The 21,994-nt window shown below is 38.0% G+C and overlaps 1 protein-coding gene across 2 annotated transcripts; it reads left to right on the top strand.

Moving 5' to 3' along the window:
• Window positions 1–1,790: 1,790 nt before the first annotated feature.
• On the top strand, window positions 1,791–21,782 carry slf2 (SMC5-SMC6 complex localization factor 2). Of its 2 annotated transcripts, none has more exons than XM_004915853.4 (20): window positions 1,791–2,074; window positions 3,940–3,983; window positions 5,801–5,955; window positions 6,864–6,885; window positions 8,680–9,368; window positions 9,595–9,668; window positions 12,435–12,545; window positions 12,622–12,789; window positions 13,284–13,386; window positions 14,781–14,856; window positions 15,377–15,518; window positions 15,669–15,768; window positions 16,632–16,808; window positions 16,888–16,985; window positions 17,112–17,199; window positions 17,301–17,405; window positions 18,382–18,459; window positions 18,588–18,674; window positions 20,489–20,557; window positions 20,800–21,098. In XM_004915853.4, exons 1-20 carry the CDS (start codon window positions 1,992–1,994, stop codon window positions 20,923–20,925), a joined length of 2,595 nt encoding a protein of 864 aa, XP_004915910.1. In that variant the 5' UTR covers window positions 1,791–1,991; the 3' UTR covers window positions 20,926–21,098. The 2 variants fall into 2 exon arrangements, with proteins under 2 accessions (XP_004915910.1, XP_002938768.2); XM_002938722.5 differs by having other exon boundaries at window positions 1,792–2,083; window positions 20,800–21,782.
• The last annotated feature ends 212 nt before the right edge of the window (window positions 21,783–21,994 follow it).

The following is a 21,994-nucleotide window of genomic DNA, read 5'->3' on the forward strand; positions in this document are numbered from 1 at the left end:
ACCTTACAGAGACCAGCAAGTGTGTAATAGATCCACAGCCACCACTGAACAGAAAGTGCCCCAGTATTCATGAAAGAACTAAATATACTCCTGCATGTGAAAAAAATACTGCTAGCCAGCACAACCCAATCCTCATTCAGTGGAACACTGTGACGCTGCGTTATTCTCCAGTACTGCCCTCAATGCACTCTAGTCACACAGCCATTTGAAGAAGGCGCAGAATGTCACGTGTTGGAGACGTTTGAAGTAGGAAGTAGCTGCGGCCTTTAGGTGCACCCTTGGCTCGTTGCCTAGGGGGTTGGGGGCCCATATGACTTGCTGCATGGGGGAAAAAGCTGCTGGTGCAGTAAGTAAGCAAAGCATGTAGGCACTATGTGTTTGGCACTTGCAACATTTTTCTGCCAGCATGTGTACCCACAATGAAACACATACCTTGGAGGCACACACAGACTGACCCAACCTATGCCCCATTCCTGACAAATAGAAGGTCTACACCCCTCACTGCCCTAACCTGACATACCTAGGGGTGTCATATTCTGCCTCACTTTCCCACAGTCAGGTATACAACTATGAACACAAACACTGCAAGGCATACACACACACATACATAAATAATGCCTTACTTACACACCTCCAACCCCCCCCCCCCCCATCAATAACGATAGCCCTCACCTGCTGCCACAACCCATGCACATTTGATAGATAGGTGTAGTTTCCCTACACACTGTTCTGGAGCCAAATACCCCCACAGACATAAAGCTAGCCCGGCTCATCTAATCTCACCACACACTGTACCCCCCCACATTGGGAGATTTACATACTGATGCCCCGCCCCCCCCCCCCCCCCCCCCCCCCCCATAGGACTCAATCTCCTCTCAAAATTCTGCTTAAAAAAAAAACAAAAAACCCCACAATAGAAATTCTAAGCACACAAAAACCTCCCCCGCCACAAAAAAACCATCCCCCAAAAACATCAGCACACTCCGAAACTCTTCCCCATAGCTCAAAAATTTGCAGCACGTCAGCCCAACTCAACAAAAACTACCCTTAAAGGACAATGAAAGGTTAATATAAATGAAAAGTAAGTCTAAAGGCATTCTTTTTAAGTACTTACTGCATATCTAAATTCCCAGATCCCTGCTTGCTTCTCTGAGATATGGTGCTGGCAGCCTACAGCAGTGTGAAGCCTACAGTGACATCACTGAAATCTCTCTCCCCTTCCTGTAGGTGCCAGCGGCAGCCTTCCTATTCTCTGAGCATGTGTGTAACTTGATCCTGTCTGCTGTTCTGAGCTACACATGCCCACCAGCCAATCAGAATCAGATCTGGCAGAGGGGAGGGAATAAAACACATGTGCAGTATGAAGCAAGGAGGGAAAGGAAGGGAGAATACCTTTTTAGAGATGGCTGCCTGTTCTAGAAAATGTGAAGTAAGTGTGACTGAGTAAATATTTGATTAGGTGAGCCAAAAGGGTGGCGTTTTTAGTAAACAATAGGAGGACTATTGGGCAGTATGCTTTTTACATTTTGACTTGCATTCTCCTTTAAAAAAAAGATGCACACACCCCAAAACTCATCAGCACATTCGCCCCAACAAATACACACACTCCACATATAAGCAGGCTCCAGTAACCCCCTAATATTAAGGGCACACACCTTACAGAGACCAGTGCGTAAAAGATCCACAGCCTCCACTGAACAGCAAGTGTCCCAGTATTCAGGCAAGAACTGAATAAACCGAGCCATTCTCTCCCTAGCATCCCGAGTAGCCACTGAAGAGCGCACTCACCTACAGCCATTTGAAGAAGGCGCCGAATGAAACGTATGGGAGACGTCACTACGTCTCACGTTTTGGGACGTCTGTTGCGGACATTCACAACTAGGAAGTAGCGGCTTCACCTTTGAGAAACAGAGCGCGGGATTATAGTCTTCAAAGAAGTGAGAGGGAAGCCTGATGGAGAAGTGCGTTGGGCAGCTGGGGGCGCCTCAGGGATGACTCGACGCGGCTCTTCTCTGAGCCAGGGATCCAGGGACAGCGCCCACCTCTTCCCGGGGGTCGGCCAGTCCGTAGACAGGTCCGCAAAGTAAGCGGGTCTTTACTGTAATGACGAATGAGTTCAATAATCTTATTCTTTTTTTTTTTTAACAACATTGGCATCAGGTGTCATTTTATTTTCCTGGCCTGGCATGTAAACTACAGGCTGCTGTCAGTCCAAAATTCACATCCCCATATAAAAATGTGAAGCCCCCAAACCCATTGCAACCAATACAGTGATTGTTTTTAGTGAATCCTGCTCTCTGATTGGTCGCTGCAGCCTTAGTCCCGTTGCGAACGTTTCACCTTTATATAATCATGTATATCTGTTGTTTTGATATATTTAGTATATATATTTAGTATGTATGTTATTTTTTTCATATAGTGCTACTTATGTATGCAGCACTGTACAGCAGCACCATAAGTTAATAAAGGGGTCATTACAGTAATAAATACAAATATATATAGGAAGGAGGTCCCTGCCCCGTAGAGCTTACAATCTATATGGGAGGGTAACTTACAGACACAAATAGTCACTATATATATATATATATATATATATATATCCATCCATGAAGCACCTGTTTTCTGTATACCTTTTCAATGGAGTGCTGTCTTGAACTGTCTATCACACCATTTTTCTCAGTTTTATAATAAAATCCATTAGAACAATAACATGTATACCCAAGGCTATATTTGGGTCCAGTGCTGCTTGACGTCCCTTCCGTGCGTGATGCCGGGTGGGTACCCCTTCCCCCCACCTCTGCCACTAAATTTCATGGGAAAGGATCTGGTGTCAGTGAAAAGGGTTTTTTTTTTTTTTTATTCTCCATATAGGAATCTGAGGGCTGCCTCACTAGGCACACACCCTAGAGTACCTGTATGGTAAATACAGCCCTTTCTATACCAAGTCGCATTGAATTTGTGTTTAAAACACATTTATCACTCATTTCTAACTATTCTCCAGACCAGGCATTTTCAAAATCTGAATGTAGAAGTGTCTTTTCTACAGCACACGTCATCCTAACATTAATTTAAGAAAGGCCATAAGATATTGTTTTACTGGGTGGTGGGTACCAAACATGACTTTAATTTTTTTGGAAAATCTCTTCCCCTTTAGATATCCATTGCTACAAGCATTGCAGTGTATATACACACATATCAAATGAAAAGGTTTTTATCTAAAGCTGACCTAACATGCATCTTTATAATCGTTTAGTGCAAATGTTTATACGTATGATGCAAGCCAAAGCTTTTTAGATATTTAATGTTCCCAAAATGATTGCAAAACACTTGAGAAATCGATGAATATATGATTGATAGTTGAACTTTTAAGAAGTCCTAGGGAAATGCGAGTTTTCTGGCAGTGAGGAAACCAAAATGGCCTTGCTTGCAAGTGGGAGATCATAAGGTCATATTAATGCACTGACAAAGGAGTTCAGTCATTTTGGGTGCTACTTCCTGTGAAGCGGGATTTATACACCAGCTGATAAAAAGAAAACAAATTAGACACATGCTATGAATCTTGTATCTGTATATTCCAGTGAGCTGCAACCTTTCTATTGTGTAATTAATTTTTTTATATTCTGCTTTTTTAAAATAACTTTTTATTGTGTAATGCTCCCACTTTGCATTTACATTGCAGTGTGGTTGTTACCTTTTCCAACCATAGTGACAACATGTTACACAGCACTTTACAGTCAATATTATTTAGATAATTGAAAATACATGATTATATTTTTAAGTGTAGGAGTAAATAGGAGTGCCTAGAGGAAACCAATGCAGACACAGGTAGAACAGAAGATTTGCAGATAGTGCCCTGACTAAATTGAAGTTAGGACTGAATGTCAGAAGGAAAAATAGTGGATGGCCATAATAATTTTATCGTCTTATCTGTTCCAATAGGAATCAACACATAACCGCTTTCTTTAAACCAGCTCTAAGGACAGGTATGTATTTCTTAATGCTTTGTTTTTTTTATTTTTGTAAGAGCAGCATAAAGTTTCTTGGTACAGGTATGGGACCTGCTATCCAAAATGCTCGGACCCTGGGGTTTTCCGGATAAGGGATCTTTCCGTAATTTGCATCTCCATAACTTAAATCTGCTAAAAATCATTTAAATATTAAATAAACCCAATGGGATTGTTTTGCCTCCAATAAGGATAAATTGCATCTTAGGTGGTATCAAGTACAATAATAATTAGAATTATTTGCTTACAATGAACGGAGTCTATGGGAGATGGCCTTTCCATAATTCGGAACTTTCTGGATAGGGGGTTTCCGGATAAGGGATCCCATAACTGTATTTTATTTTTTATTTTTTTTTAAAGGTTTTAATTTTTTGCATTTTACAAACAAACAAAATAAACAAAATTATAAAACAGATAAACAATTAAAGTTGGCACATAAATCATTATTGAGTATAATCACTTACATCATGTACTTAGTGACAGTTTTAAAGCTGAAGCAATATAGCATCACATTGTCAGAGTACACATAGTTATGTGTGGGTTAGTCATCCGGTAGGGATATGCTGGTTTGGCGTCTAGCCAGGGTTCCTTCTTGGTATTTTTTAGTGGCATTATAAAGATATAGCAAGCTTTACTAAAGCATAGGGCTTATATACAGGTATGGGACCTGTTATCCAGAATGCTCAGGACCTGGGGTTTTCTGGATAAGAGAGATTTCCGTAATTTGGATCTCCATACCTTAATTCTGCTAAAAATCATTTAAATATTGAATAAACCCAATAGTCTTGTTTTGCCCCCAGTTAGGATTATTTTTATCTCAGTTTGGATCGAGTACAAGGTACTGTTGTATAATTACAGAGAAAAAGGAAATCATTTTTAAAAATTATGATTATTTGCTTATAACGGAGTCTATGGGAGATGGCCTTTCCGTAATTCGGAACTTTCTGGATAATGGGTTTCTGGATAAGGGATCCCATACCTGTACCATTTTCCCATTAATATGAATTGTATACTGTGTGCAGGAGATGCATCAGTAAAGGGGTTTGCTGCTTTTGTAGCTCTGATTTAAAGAGATACTGACACCAGAAATGAAACCATTTTTACATCTGTCATAACATTGTCTTTGCATGCTATTTATAATTTTGCCATAAAAGTATTTGTCCAAGCTTTTACATTCTCTATCTGATCCCCCATGTTCCTCTATGAGGGGGCGGCCATATTTGTGCAGCAGGGGGCTGTTAGCATTAGAAGCTGTAACTGACAGACTGAGAAGGGACAGTCAGGCTGTCAAAACAGTCAGGTTTTGGGATTTCAAGTAACAATTACTTACAAAAGCAGCCCTATCAGTAATAAATGATCAACATGACCTATAGGCAACTTTTTATGTAGATTTATATTTTAAAAAGTTGTTTTTTCGTGTCAGTATCACTTTAAAGTACTGCCAAGTCTTTGACAACGGATCATTTTCATCCCTATGCATGACACCAGGCAAAATTAGCATATTTATATCATGTGTATCCAATAATTTTTCCACTTCCAACAGTCCCCTTACTAACCATGCCAGACCTATTTTCCCAACTGCTGATTTGCCATTTCTGCATTATTTAATACTAATTACTAAAGGTCAGCTCTTCTAAATAGCTACTGGCACTGTACTTTTTCTCTAATGTCTTTTTAAAAATCAAGTACATATGACCGGACAGAATCTTGTTTCACTCTTCATTTCTTGCTTCTGTTAAAAAAGGTGCAAAATCCGTATCAACGGATCAAACGTATCAATTTTTTTCCCTCAAAAGACAGCTGTAAGCTTGAACTATCTCAGGCTGAAGATGGGTGCCTTAAAAAACTTTCATCAGCGAAAAGACAGAAAAGGCTACCTGTCAAGTCACCAAACAGAAGTCCTATAATGGAGGCATTTCTTCAAAGAGGAAAAAGTGAAAAACTATCTGCTGTAAGAAACTTTTAAACTAAATGTGAGAAAAGCAACACCAGCTTACTCCCAGTGGTAGTCGTTCCAAAGCTAATCTAAATGTTTCTGTAGAAGGTAAAGACAAAACTTGGAAATAAGTATATAGCACAGAACCAAAAGGTACCAACAGAACCCAACTTAAATCACAGAAGGCACAGCACACCCTGGGGGCCTATTTCTTAAAGAAGCAGGAAAGTTAAAATCACTGGAGGGGTGCCAAATGTTAGCACCCCCTAGTGATTAAGATTAACTGATACCCTGGGCTGGTGCTACAATTAGCCTATTAGGAGATAATCCCATCAGTAAATCTAGGCAATTCTTTCCCTTCCTTCTCCTTTGCAATCCCAGGGCCCACGCATGCGCAGTAGAGTAAAAAAGCCAACTGTTTTGGCACCCCCCCAGTAATTCGAACTTTCCTTCTCCTTTAAAAAAAAAAAAAAATGTACAAATATATTACTACTTTTTTGCTTTTAAATAAGAAACTGAAATATATTGGTTTACAGCCTTCTAAATCGGTTTTGCCATCACCCTAACCAAATTTGTAGCCTGTTGGCCACATCTGGGTCCAAAAATCCTTACATACGCCCAGATTGCCCCAAGGAGCAAGGATTTACCATGGGCAACAAATCTCCTTGAGTGCCAGTCCCCAAACAGACTCCTGACTCAAATTTTGTTTGAATGTGTTACTTGTAACCGCAAAGTACATAACACAAACTGTAAGAAATGGCATTACTGGATATTTTTTGTATTCTAGAGGTTATTTGTGGTGCTTGCTGCACTGAGAGCAGTATTTCCCCAGTTTTGGGTTTTTAGTTGTGGAGGAGGGGCAGGCTGTAACTTAAGTTAGCAAAACTAACACCCCCAAATCATCTTTTTTTTCCACTCCACAGCTGATTGGAAAACATAATTGTGGTAAGTATGCATATTTGTTTGCTTATGTAAATGTGTTTCTATTTTAGTGATATTCATTCAAAAGCATAGAATTATTGATTTAGTATGGTACATTACAAATATTATTACTGTCTTTCATACATAGCCCACATGTTAGGCAGAGATTGTATAACATGAACTTTTCAGTTTAATTTTGTGTATATTTGTGCCTTTATTTTTGTTACAGGATTTAGAACATAAATTAATGTTTTTTTTATTAAACTTAAAAGTATAGGTCACATTTGAGTTAACTTTTTGTATGATGAAGAAATTTTAGCAGCTGTCTGAATGCTATAGTTCAATAGAATACTCCAAAGTGCCCTCTTCTGCTGTAGACTTGCGGTGAGATCTTATGAGGAAAAAAAGAGAAAAAATATATATAGTTATTCTGTTATTACTCCCATGTGCTTTTTAACACCAGTGATTACTTTTACTTGTATTGCCCTTTTATGTCCATTTGTGATATCCCTTTCCGATTTCCAATCTACTTACTAAAAATTTTTTACATGAATGGGTTAAAAAAAATTTTGTTTAGTATTTTATGCTGATAAAACAGCATAAAATACCAATAGGTTTTTTTTTAAAGGAGAAGGAAAGGCTAAGTCACTTGGGGGTTCCTTTAATACTTATAAAGTTGGAATGGATCCAAACTTCTAAGCACAAAGTGAACAGATAAACTTAGAGACACATGTGCAAACAAATGGTACAATAAAGTTTGGACAATTTGAACTATGGGACATTAAAGCATAGTCAGGATTCAGAAGGAAGCTGGAAGTGGCGAAACGCGTCAGCGGTGAGAGAGGACACGGAGAGGGGCACTATACAGGGCAGGACTGGTGAACCCAGGAGCGACACTGCAGGTCGTGAACAGGAAAAGAAAAAGGAGCGGCCACTTGATCCATACCAGTAACTCTTGAGACGCACATCCTATTCTCTGTGAGTGTATTGGGTTTTATTTGTACTAAAGTAATTAAGTTTTTACACATATGGCGTATGCATTTATCCCACAGTAAGTGCACAGAAGGGGAAGGGAAACAGATAAGTTGTGAAATTAACCTAAAGTTGGAAATGTACCTATGTGAAGGGGTTTCTTATACTGCCTGAAATGAAGAGGTGGGAAAGCAGAGATTCGTGAGCTTCAAGTGAACCAACTGGATGCCATATAAACCCAAGGGGGTCTGTAAGTAGATTGGCAATCGGAAAGGGATATCACAACTGGGCACAAAAGGGTGATACAAGTAAAAGTTATCACTGGTGTTAAAAAGCACATGGGAGTGCACATTGCAAATTAATAACAGTATTACACTATATATTTTTTTTCTCTTTTTTTTTTTTCCCCTCATAAGACCTCATTGTTAAGTCTAATTTGGCCTAGGGCACTAGGTATCTGAAGTGAGGAGCATACACTGAAAATTGCTCTTATTTATATCTGAATACTATAGTCCAGTTTACACTAGCATCTAGGCAGTAGAGTGAAAGACTGAAGGGTGAATAGGAGAGGGCCTGAATATAAAGATAAAAACAAAAAGTAACAAAGTAATAGTAAAATTGTGTCTTAGGCAGTTACATTTATTGTATGATAGATTAGTGCATCCTTCTTAGAAATAATTCCTTTTTATTCTCAAAGCTCATGAGAATTGAAAGTATTTTTTTTAACTTTAAAGCAATAAAGAGTACTCAGGTTATATAAAAACATTGAATATGATGTGTTGTGTTGATAATTTTTGTAAGGTATAATATTTAAGTGCTTATTCAGCTTAAGTCTATTTCTTACAGATGGGACAATATCAGAGGGGGACTCTAGTAACCTGGATGACCGCCATGTAGTTAGTAAGCGCAGATTGTTTTCAAACGATGTTCCAAATACTGAGAACAAAAGGAGGGATGAGGAAAATAAATCGGAACTATTTAATCACTGCAAGTTCTTTGAGCAAAATAATGGCTGTTCAGGGGGTGATGTTAGCAAGCCTAAAATTCATTTTTTTACATCAGAGGCTAAAGGTCAAGCCAGGTGTTTATCTTTGGAGCATGAAGGATCAGTCTCTCCAGAAAAGGGCAAAGAAAATATTCTTTTGATTACAAGAGGTCTATGTTCGCTAGTTAAGGAAAATGAAAGCACAGGCACAGTACTGTTGGTTGAGTCAACTTCTCAGTCTCTTAGCTCCGATAGCTCAAAGGCTTGTGAAGATATGGAGGCTGAGTCAATCCCATCTCAGGAGCCATCTAGCAGCAGTTCCTTTTCTGAATCTGATAGCTCATTTGAGAGCTTCTCTTTTTCCACCAAAAGACCAAAGAGGCTGAAAACAAAATTCAGAAAAAGAAGCTCAAGCAGTGATGAAGAAGCGCTAATGTCACTGGAGAATTATTTGAAACCAAAGCCAACGGCTTTGCCTTCTACCCCACAGCAGCCTCTGCCTAGTACATCACCATTTTCTTCACCCATGACTCCTTTTCTGAACAATAATGTAAGTGTTGGCATTAGTTTTAATTTTAATAACGATGGCCAAATGACATAATGTCTTACTGCTCAACCTTCCCTGTAAGGTTGGTTTTTGTATTCCACAGATGTTAAAGTTAATATAAATTAATATCACATTTTGGAAATCAACTTGCCTTAAACAAGTTAAACCTTTCAGGTGCAGAAAGGACTGCCAAACATGCATCATTTCCTTTCTTTTTTTTTTCTGACAGTGCATTGCTGCAACTCCTGAACAATATGCCAACAGCTTGTCGAGACTCGTAAAGGAAAAAAAGGAAAGTGAAAGGTTAGCTTCGCCAGTGCAAATGTCTGTGTAATATTTTCATCTGTGTTTCTACATGCACAGGGTATTGCCTACTATAGCAATCTCTTGCAAGCACTCAATTGTTTTTCAGTTGTCCAATGGAAATATGGTAAGCCCATGACATGTTAACAAACAGCCTTTGGTAGTTCCTTACTGATACCTGCAGCTTGTGCCATCATCTTTCTTTTTGCTCTTTTTATCAGTTCCCTTGGTGGGATTATCTTTCCAAACAGTGCCTAGTTATTCCCTTTCAAGTTGCAAAGAAATGATCACCAGCTTCAGCTTTTCTGGTCTTTTAAGTTATACAATTGAGTCTCTAATTTCTTTGATTTTAGACTTAGGTTACCCCCATCTCTTAAAGGTTTGCTTGTCTGTTTGGGAACACAGGTTTGACTGTTGTCGTGGTTAGGTTGGGGACCTGTGTTAGTACATGTTAAGTTCAGGTGACCCTGTTATTTATGAATTTACTTTAACTATGGGTGATTTTCCTGCAGACTGGGAGACATTCAAAAATGTCCCCTCTTTTGCTTATATTGAGCCATTCTCCTTAGAAAGCTAAAAACACACCACTATGTACAGCTATTAGGGGTAATGTCACAGTGTCTCTGAGTGTACTAAGAATTAGCCACAGAAATAGCTAAAAAATGAAGCAGTTATGGTATATACAGGCAACTATTGCTTAATAATACATTCACACACTTCTTCAGGCCATAATAACCCGCCTATGCAATTACCATAGAATTTTTTTTTTTCTTTCATGATTTGTAATGTCTTTGCATCAATGCCAAAAAATGGCGTGTTCTCCAATAGTATTAACCTATCTGCTGCATTAGCCAGTGGAGAATATCTCCATCAAAGCAAGTATATTTACTCCCTTCGTTGTTATTTATGACATCCAATTTGACATTATAGTTGACTCACTAGGTTATATTTTGCTACTTTTTATCTCTTCTCACACTTGTATCCAATTTTGCTACTTTAATTGCACAATATTGTAATCATAAGATGGTATATATAATAGTTGATTTCATACTGGGTTAATTTCCTGCATCATTCATATGCCATGGAAAGTTACCCAAGGAGTATCAAATTGCCCAAATGAAGAAGGTTTCATGGCTAAATGATGGTTAAAGGACATGTAAACCCTACGCTTTTCTACAGTATATATAATTTGGGCACATCGCCTGCACCCAAATGGCATCATTTGTACTGCGTATATCCCCTCCGTTCACAAACACTGTCATATTTTCCTAAAACAAATAGCAGCTTTTACCCAGCGGCCATTTTCCCTCTGACATCATAAGAGACATTAATATCTGTAGACAGTACTTATGTGATGAAAAGTTCATGCAGTGAAGTATGTAGGCTTATACAGGCAAAACTTTAAAGGACATGTAAACTGTACATTCTCCTATCATGTATAAAGGTTGGGCACATCTCCTCCACCCAAACTGCATCATTTGTATGCCATATTTCCCCTACTTTAACCGGCACCATTACATTTTTTTTAAACAAACAGCAACTTTTACCCAGCGGTCATTTTCCCTCTGACACATAAACATGTTTCTCCAGCAAAGTGCTCAGCTAGAGCAAAGCTTCTATGGAAACCAGCAGAGCCAGCTCCTTCATTGGCTGTTAGATTGGAGGGAGAGTTTATTAACTGGAGTTGAAAAGAACTGAGCATGCTCAGTTAGCCAAGAGCCAAAGTCTGTTCCTAAGGGAGGGGGCTGAGTGGGTAAGAAGAGGAGAAGGAATACCAAGTAATTTAGGGGATGCTGCAGCCTTACTATTAACCTTTTAGCAACCAGAGTGGCGGGTATTTAAAGGTTTCAAAGAGGCTGTTTACAGTTTTTTGTGGGGAGTGTAGAAGTTTAGATCCTTTAAGGCATCCAGCATTTAAAGGAGACATATTGGATAAATGGAAAAAAACGTAATTTTGTAGGCAATTATGAATAATTTATGTCGCTGGTTTCACTTTGTGCTAAAAATTAATCCTATCTGTAAAAATGGCCTCTTTATTGGAGCTCCCAATAGATCCTCTCACTTCTCTGTCTGAGTTTGAAATGAAGAGTGGGTGTGTCCTAACGGCCCCTGCCAGAAGCACAGTAGGAGGGGGAGAGCCAATCGCAGCCCTGCAGTCACACAAGCACAGACAGGCTTCAGTTCCCTATCAGGTCAGCCTAGCTGCTGATTGGTTTCTATCCTACATTGTCTGTACTGAGGGCCGCCGGCTCCCCTGTGCATCCAGAGAATTCAGTCAGCAGGAAGTGGAACAGAGGGGCGGGGCTAGTGAGGTTTTGGTGGAATTTCTCAAAAAATCAGTTCGAAACACAACATTTTTAAGCACAATCCTTCAATATCTAGAGGAGTATAATTCACTGGCACATTCATAATTTTTATAGGATATGTCTCCTTTAAAAAAAACTAGACATTTCATTCCAGTCGACATTAATAATACCTGTAAAATCCATTCAGTGCATTGTAGGTGGACTCATAAGCTATATTGTTACTTGGATAAATTTATTGCTTTTCCACTTCAGTAAATATCTGAATAATGTATCCGTCACTTCGCATAATATGATGAACTTTTTTTTACTGCTTCCACTCTACCTCTTGCTGACAGATGCCATCACTGTATCACCATTCAGAATGATATCAATATACTATTAAAAACTGTGTCAATGAACTAAATTAAATAAATTTGAGGTTATAGTCATTTTTACATAAGTTAATTTAATTCTGCATTAGAGTAAAGGAAATTGAGAAAAAACTACAAGAGGATATTGAAAAAGGACAAAGCATGCAGTTCTTGGATACTGAATGTGACACAGATGAAGGAGACATTGAAGATGAGCACAGGTATACTGTTTTGTCTGTTTACTTTCCTTCATGTTAACCTTGAAGATTTTTCATGTGAATTTAATTTTGTGCCTAGGGAATTTTTGCAGAAGTATTCTATAGACCTTAATGGCATTCCAGATCAACCACCTGGTGAAGAAATATTCCATTTAGATAAGTCTGGCCTAATCTTCAACCACCATACACTTGACTTGAGGAATTCAGAATATTCTGCCCAAAGCTCAGAGGAAAATGTTATATTTCGGTAAGAGTAACATATTATGGATTTTCACTTTTCATGAACTTTCTGCTGTGAGAACACAGGGCATTAATTCCGCTTTCATCCTCTTTAGGGTACAAATTTACTACTTGTTTGACACATATTTTTGCCATGTAGTTTCATTACGTATAAGTTATATATTAGCCCTCAGATTTTAAGGGCTTGTTCAGAGTACTCCCAAGTTTGTCCAAGTGTAGGCAGATATGTAGGTTTTATTCCATAACTTGAAAAAAATCATATATTTATACAGTTTTATCCAGTGATTTAAGGGTTTTGTGAATGCATTAACGCCTTGTAAAGTCTGTGCCTTTTCACTGGTTGTAAACTACAGAGAATATTTAAACTTACCTCAGTAAAAGTATACGGTCCTGTAATTCCCACTACTTTCTATGTTCATAGATAAAAACACCTGTTGATGCACAATAGTATGCCATCATTTTACTGAAGTTTAAATTTTGTTACCTTTTTTTGTCATACAGCTGTGGTGCAGAAAACCAATTTATACTGGCAACTGAAGGATTCTTGAGTTTTTTGTATCGGTATAAGACATGCCCTGTTGTTTTAATGAAATGGATGTTTCAGGTAAGAATGGCAACAACTGCTTTGTACACATCCAGTAAACGCTACAAATACCCTCCCATAATAAATTAATGTAACGTTACTCAAGAGTTCTCTTCTAAGCACTTTTGCAATTTACAATAAATCTATATATAACTTTTTTTGGGATATTAGCAATTTTCAGAATGATAATATGAAAATGCAACTGAAGCGAAACCCTGTTATTTGTAAACAGAACAGCAAAAGATTAATTTATGAAAGCAGGAAGCATCTCCTGGCATCAGCCTGCATAGTTTTGTCACAAAAGAAAAAAATAAACTATATAGGGAAGCTTTAAGAGACAAAATAAGTTTTTGCTGTTCTGCATGGACTAAACCAAGTTACAGAATGCTTATACTCTAGCTTGTCATACAGGCCAAGGTAAAGTTGTTGTACAGTGTTAGCCGGTCAAAATGTTGCAGGTTAACCCTTTTAAAATGATAACAATAGTGCTACGAAGGCGATACTTTTATTGTCTAACTAAGATAATCATAGCAAGCTTCCTTGAAAAAGGAACTAAAACGCTCCAAAAGCTTGATATGTTTAGCTTAGTTAGACAATAAGGGTATCACAATTATACCACTTTTATTTTTTATTTCAAAAGGGTTACCCTGTATCATATAGGCCAAAGGATTTTTATGGCCCCTAATCTGCTCAAAGGCTCCACAGAGCCTGTATGACATAATAATTTTGATTTAATCTGGCCCTCAAATGTGTTATATCAGGAATAATTGGCCCATTACATGTGATAAATTGGACAGCATTGATATAGGCCAACGTACAGTTAGCAATATAATCATCAAGAGGTTATATGCAGGCTGGTTAGTTTGTAGTAGCCCGTTCCAGAGAGATTGTACTTGTAACATGGTAATATGACCATATTTACCATGTGGTTACCAGATCATGTGAAAAATCAGGGATCTAAAAGAATTTAACAAAAAAACGTGAATTTATTAGATACATCCCCATAATTTAAATCAGATAACCATGTTCGTTATTCCTGGTTAAAATTTTCTTAAGTCCATTTTAAACCTAAGTGTGAATGTGAGAGTTCAGGTATAGTGCCTGAAGGTGGTGCTAACAGAGCGACTCACAAACTACGTGGGCCCATAGTAATAATTTGCTGTTAAGACAGATTCTTCACCTTAACTCACCATCTGCTGATTTTAGCCTTCTCCAGTTCTGTGTTAGGAGCTAAAATAATACTGTAGTGGGCAAATGTGGACATCCAACACAGGACTCAATATTAGCAGATTTTAAGTAACTGTGAATATGGAAAATCATTTTTGAGTTTGTAGTAAAGACACATTATTTTAATACATTGTCAGCTGGTTACAAAAAAACCTTCATTTGCCACAAAAAATGTGCTTTCCCCACAGATTGTTGCAGTTCATCCTTCTTACACCATTGGCATTAAACTTCTCAATACCTTGATTAAAATCACAAGTAATAATCGTAAGTACCTACAATGCACATTTATTTTGTTATTTTTTTTTTTAATGTTTATCATATTTAGAACCCTTGTGTTTACATTTGTTAATGCTAACTTTTTTCTTAAGCTGATATCACTTCAACTTGCAGCTCAGCAGTAAAGTGTGACTGAAGTTTATCAGCACTGGTCACATGGCTGTGGCACCCTGTGTAATGAAGAATATGGCTAGCCCCATGTTAAAGGGGCTTTAAAGGACTGGATTATTACTATTATAGAGATGTTAAACATTTTGGCTGGTTCAAAAAGTTCAGTATATAAAATAAGGCATGTCTAGCCATATTCATTTTTAGGGTTTTGTTCTCCTTTAAATATAAAAACAAAATTCAATTCAGGATTCTGCTGGTGAAGCTCTATTAACTGATGCGTTTTGAAAAGAACATGTTTCCCATGACAGTATCTCTTTAAGTAAATTATATATACAATATGTTGCATATGATGTTTTGGATTCTCACTTAATATTTAATCTTTCTGCTTCTTTGTTAGTTTCTAATTCAAAGCAAAATGAAGCTCCTTGGATGCCATCTTTGTTGGACGTGGCTACTGTCTTCATGAATATGGGCGTGGATTTTGACATGCTGTTTCCTCTTCCCCACCTTCAGCCTGTGTTCTGCTGTGATGATCTTGTGTAAGTATAAATTATTGAGTTAAATTAATATAAGTTCAATAGTAATTAACTCTTATTTTCAAAGAAGGATTCTCAGTGCAGATCATCATTACAGTGAAGAAGGGAAGTTAAATAAAAACAAAACACATCTTTATATTATTTCCTTTACAGACCTGCTGTACCTTTATCCCTGAGACTAGGTAACAACAAAAATGGTCCAACACAAGCTTTTACTACAGTTCCTGAAATGCAGATGACAAATGTGATTAAGGTGAGATTTAAATGGCAGTTGTCTCACATGAATAGGGTTCTGCATTGCCTTGAGGCACATTATGAAAGTCTGCAATTTCTGCTGGTGTGTTGAACCTCAGTTCCAGAAAGATCATACTCTGGCTGGGATGACATAGAATAAACTTAGTGCTGATAGCAGAGCAAGGGAGAATAATGGGAGAGGGTGGGGCTGCAATTCTGATGTCAATGCAGTGTCCTGCCTGGTGGTAGGGGTCCTTTACCCTCTTGTTCCTGTTTCTCCTCGACATGAGAAAAAAAATATTAAACGTGTTTTGTTACAGGCACAGGGCCAGGGCTGATGTAAAATAGAGGACACATCTCTGGTAGGGGAAAAGGACCCATCTGCCCCAACCTAATACAGTAGAAGTTTGTTGACTCTTAACCCACTTAAGTCCACTTAACCTTTGGGTTTCAGGCTACACTTACCTCTACTATATACTATCCGTTAAAAAGCTACCTATATAATATAGTTAACTTTCCAATTTATTTATTTATTTTTTATTTTTTTTTATTTTTTTTAAGTAAAAGCTGTCTCTTCCCTGAAAAGTAAAACTTCTGTTCTATGCACTGGTTCTGATTCCTGAAACAGTGTAATAGAAAACAGTTCTTCTGGTTTCTGCTGGATTGTTTCAAGTGTCTGAACAAATAGTGCAGGAAATAGAAAGAAACGGATACAGCTTTCAGAATTTGTTACTATTATAAATAATAGTAACATACTGGAAAGTGTTTACATTTTCTTTTATGATGCAAGAAACAGTTTTTGGGGGGCAACGTCTTTTATAATTTAGGATAAACTTTATTTTTTTTGTTCCAAACTAAAACATTCTATTTCTTTTTATTTAGTATTTAGGATATTGTACAGCTGTGTACCCTGAAATATTTAGTGACCAGGATACGTTACTCCTCATTGTGCTGCTCTTAAAAATCCATTTGGAAACACAACTGAAATCTAGTCCCATTGTGGATTTGCATGTTCTTGTGGGAAACTTGCTTCATAACTTTAGAGACTGGGAGATCAAGGTAATTCACTCTCTTCAGTAATCTTACATTGGGACCCTATTTACAACAAGCAATGATTATTTTTTTTTTCTCTTGCAAGATGCCAGAATTATCCTTGGCTCTACGTGACATTTCCACGCACCACCATAATTATGTGAAGATTGTGCAGCTCGTTCCTTCAACAGAGTCACGTGGAAGGTAATTATTCTGCTATTGAGCACTGGATTCAGCTTAGACTCACTTGAACCTCCACTGCATTATTTCTACATCACCCCTTACAAGTATTTATGTTTTTGTAATTAATGATATCCCTTATGTTTGTAGACAGTTGAGAGGGCACCTCAGTTTAGCTTTTATATCAAAGCTCCTGAATGAAAACTGTCCAGACATACCACTTGATTACAGTGCACAGGTATGTAGGGAATATAGGAACCATTTGTTTTTGCAGTAATGTTTTCAACTTCCCCGTTGCAATCTATATTATAATGCTTTCTGTGGCTTTACACCTTGTAGATGTCACTTCTCTGCCAGTGTTTGAGTAAAATGAAGCCATCTGCTTTAATTCGAAAAATGCAAAGCTACAATGAAGAGAGTACACAACACAATCTAGATCAAGAGGTAACATTTTATCAGTTTACAGTAGCAATTGCCATTTACTATCGTGCTTTTTCATTGTACCTCTTTTGGTTAGGCATTTTTACTGACCAAAAATATTATAACATTTTATAATTATGTATGTGTTGTTGTAATCCAAATGCCCCAACTTGGCAGTTGCTCAGGGTGTGCTAGATATGAACCCATATATAAAGTGTTTAGGGTGTGCTGGACTTGAACCCATGCAGTAAGCATATTAGTCTTTATGTAAAGATGGAGTTTTGCGCGTAATACCTGTATTACGTGCAACAAGTATTGTGCTTCCACCCAAAGCTGACCAGTGGCATTGATGCTCAAGGCAATACTACTCAGCCCATTGCCCTGAAAGCAACCTTTCCCCCCAACCACAGCCACCGCTTGCCTCACTCCCTCTCCTTCCAGCAGTTTGCCCCTCTTCTTGCTCACTGATTTGATCCTGCACAGTTGATAAGATGAAAGTTGCACCAACAGGAATCATTCAGCTTCCAACTCATCGACTCTGAACCCAGACAATGATGATAGCTGAATTGTGCCTCCACCCCACCAGTTGCACCATAAGCACCTGTCTCTGCTGCCTACATTTAGTTCTGGCCCTGCTTGCACCAAAAGCGCCACATTACAAGATGTGTTTAAATGCACTGTTTGCGTATCTCCAATTCATGTATTCTTGTAGAATTCATGTGTGGTGCTCCAACCCCTTATGAGGAATGCTTTGTCACAAGCATTCTGGGTAAAAGAGCCCATACCTGTGCTTACTGTTTTTCTATTTAGCATCTTCCTGGTTTCTTTAAGGGTTCTGTTTTTTAACCCTTTCTGTAGTGGGGATTTAGATTATATGTTGTCCAGCTATTTAGGGGTTAAACTATTTCACTACAACCTCCTTTTTTAAGTTGCAATTCATGCTTTCTTTAAATATTGCCAGAGCTTTCTTCTAAAATACAACTTTTTTGTTACATTGCAGGGCTATTACTTAACCTACAGTTTACTGACTTTGGTGAATGCTGCCAGTTCCTCCGATGAGGGTGTCTCTGTTCAGAGAGTAAGTATTTTATGCTAGTAAATCTGTTAGGACAATGAAGAAGCAGCTTACTGGAGAAGGCACTTTTGTAGGTGAAGCCCTATTCAGCTTTCAGATGTTGATTTATGACAACTTTTTTTTCTCACTAGACCTACCTGTTAAAACTCTGTGCTGCACTAGAAAAACACATTAAGTGTGATATCCGAGAGGATGCAAGATACTACTACAGAACTAAGGTATTGAAACTCTTATCCGCGTGAAATTAAATATACATGTGTTAGAAATGTGTGTGCACGTGTGTGTGTACGCACTATGTACAACCTGGATTCCAAAAAAGTTGGGACACTAAACAAATTGTGAATAAAAACTGAATGCAATGATGTGGAGGTGCCAACTTCTAATATTTTATTCAGAATAGAACATAAATCACGGAACAAAAGTTTAAACTGAGAAAATGTACCATTTTAAGGGAAAAATATGTTGATTCATGGTGTCAACAAATCCCAAAAAAGTTGGGACAGGGTCATTTTCACCACTTTGTGGCATCTCCCCTTCTTCTTACAACACTCAACAGACGTCTGGGGACCAAGGAGACCAGTTTCTCAAGTTTAGAAATAGGGAATGCTCTCCCATTCTTGTCTAATACAGGCCTCTAACTGTTCAATCGTCTTGGGCCTTCTTTGTCGCACCTTCCTCTTTATGATGCGCCAAATGTTCTCTATAGGTGAAAGATCTGGACTGCAGACTGGCCATTTCAGTACCCGGATCCTTCTCCTACACAGCCATGATGTTGTGATTGATGCAGAATGTGGTCTGGCATTATCTTGTTGAAAAATGCAGAAAGAGATGACGTCTGGATGGGAGCATATGTTGTTCTAGAACCTGAATATATTTTTCTGCATTGATGCTGCCTTTCCAGACATGCAAGCTGCCCATGCCACACGCACTCATGCAACCCCATACCATCAGAGATGCAGGCTTCTGAACTGAGCGTTGATAACAACTTGGGTTATCGTCATGACTCGTCTGACCACAGAACAGTCTTCCATTTTGCCACACTCCATTTTAAATAATCCCTGGCCCAGTGAAAACGCCTGAGCTTGTGGATCTTGCTTAGAAATGGCTTCTTCTTTGCACTGTAGAGTTTCAGCTGGCAACGGCGGATGGCACGGTGGATTGTGTTCACTGACAATGGTTTCTGGAAGTATTCCTGAGCCCATTCTGTGATTTCTTTTACAGTAGCATTCCTGTTTGTGGTGCAGTGTCGTTTAAGGGCCCGGAGATCACGGGCATCCAGTATGGTTTTACGGCCTTGACCCTTACGCACAGAGAGTGTTCCAGATTCTCTGAATCTTCGGATGATGTTATGCACAGTTGATGAGGATAGATGCAAAATCTTTGCAATTTTTCGCTGGGTAACACCTTTCTGATATCTTTCACTATCTTTCTGCGCAACATTGTGGGAATTGGTGATCCTCTACCCATCTTGGCTTCTGAGAGACACTGCCACTCTGAGAAGCTCTTTTTATACCCAATCATGTTGCCAATTGACCTAATTAGTGTTATTTGGTCTTCCAGCTCTTCGTTATGCTCAAATTTACTTTTTCCAGCCTCTTATTGCTACTTGTCCCAACTTTTTTGGGATTTGTTGACACCATGAAATTCTGAATCAACATATTTTTCCCTTAAAATGGTACATTTTCTCAGTTTAAACTTTTGTTCCGTGATTTATGTTCTATTGTGAATAAAATATTAGAAGTTGGCACCTCCACATCATTGCGTTCAGTTTTTATTCACAATTTGTTTAGTGTCCCAACTTTTTTGGAATCCGGTTTGTACATAGTACAGTACATGTGGAACTGGACTGAATTTCTTGTCTTGGAAAGTGGCTATATGCTTCAGGAAATGATTTGTAATTCAATGTTTAGACATCTGATAGTTAGAAGTTGCATTTGTTTCATGATAGCAGTGTGAGTTTTAGGTCTGTGTCATTTTGATGCATATTTTTATGTAATAAACACATATTCACAAATTTGTTTTTGTTTTCTAGGTGAAGGATTTAGTTGCCAGAATATATGGAAAATGGCAAGAAATACTGCATTGTTCTCGACCTCACCAGGTGAAGTATAATGCCCATAAATGTATAATTTTGTTTTAAAACACAAGCCATGAATATCCTGTAAGTTGTATCTTTATAAACAACACTTAGTGATGTCATCAGTTATAATCAGTGCAGAGTGATGTCATTTCTGTCACATGACTCACTGAAACTTGTGTATTTTAAGAAACAATGAGTCATGCTTTTTAGCATGCTGTTAGACTTGAACCGTTGTGTTTATAACTGACAATATTGTTCTTCAGGGCAAGATCCATGATTATTGGGACCCATTATATGACCAATCAAGTCCAGGAAGTTCACAAGAAGAATGTATGGAAAAACCCTTTGCAGATGGAAACACTTTGCAGTTGCACTGCCTAGATAAATAGAAAATGTATGGCCAACATACACTCTATTGCTTTCTTTGCCACAATGGCTGGCACTGGGGACACTTAAAATACAGTTTGTATAAAATGAATTTTTATATCTATTTTGTTTCCTGCAGTGAGGATTAGTCTGTCAATTAAAAATACTACTATGTTGCGCTCTTTTATTCTTCATATATATTACCATAGCCTGTTCATTCTGTTAAGCTGGATCTCCTAAATGGGAAGTTTAAGGTAAGGCCCTGTACCCTATAGTGTCCTGGGTCACCCATGGACCTCACCACAAAGTAACCATTTCTAGGCAACAATTGTCCTATTCAATATGAGGTTTTCATTCTATAGGCAAGTAACATGCCATGAATGGCTTTTGACCCAAATTTTGGATCATGTTTGGGCAACAACTAAAAGCTTTGTATTCTATGTAAAACTGTGCCCTAGAGCCCACTTTCAGCTTAAGTGGCTCCATGGCTACAATTTATATAAATTCTAGTAGTGACATCAAAGAGGGCATGCTCACTGCCTCTGCTCCAGTTAAAATCAATTCAATTAAATCAATAAAATCAGGCATGCCCAGTAGGCAATTCTTTGAGGTCTTCATAGTTGGAGAGGGTTTTGTTTATGCAGTGCTCATTATTTTACCTTTAAACAAATTACGGGGGTTTAGTGATGTTGTTCTACTAACTATCTGAGTGGTGTAGCTATGGTAATAGCCTTATAGTCTTTATTTTTTTTTTACTCTATAAGGCTTCTTAGAAACTATAACAAAAAAAAAAGAATTATTGGCTTGCTGTATTGCTGATGTATTAACTTAATTTGTTAAAAAGAGTGATTAAACATCAAGCAGAGATCTTAAATCTTTAGAAATGGAAAGGTGCATTTGAATATCTTCTGTACACAAACAGCATCCTGCGTCATGGAGAAAAATGGGGTCTTTTAAAGGGGTTGTTCACCTTTGAGTTAACTTTTAGTATGATATAGAGAGTAATATTCCCAGACAATTTGCATTTTTTAATGTTTGTGTTTTTTAATTATTTGAATTTCAGATGAAGATCAGCAGTTTTCCAGTTTGGAG

Source organism: Xenopus tropicalis, chromosome 7, assembly GCF_000004195.4.
Source record: "Xenopus tropicalis strain Nigerian chromosome 7, UCB_Xtro_10.0, whole genome shotgun sequence".
Classification (NCBI taxonomy): Eukaryota; Metazoa; Chordata; class Amphibia; order Anura; family Pipidae; genus Xenopus; species Xenopus tropicalis.

What these genes read in the sequence shown, in the direction of transcription:
- slf2 (XM_002938722.5), top strand. Translation starts at nt 1,992, where the DNA reads ATGACTCGACGCGGCTCTTCTCTGAGCCAGGGATCCAGGGACAGCGCC. An exon ending in GAAAAAAAGGAAAGTGAAAG is followed by an intron (nt 9,669 to 12,434) that starts GTTAGCTTCGCC and finishes ATTCTGCATTAG; the next exon opens with AGTAAAGGAAATTGAGAAAA. An exon ending in AACACAATCTAGATCAAGAG is followed by an intron (nt 17,406 to 18,381) that starts GTAACATTTTAT and finishes GTTACATTGCAG; the next exon opens with GGCTATTACTTAACCTACAG.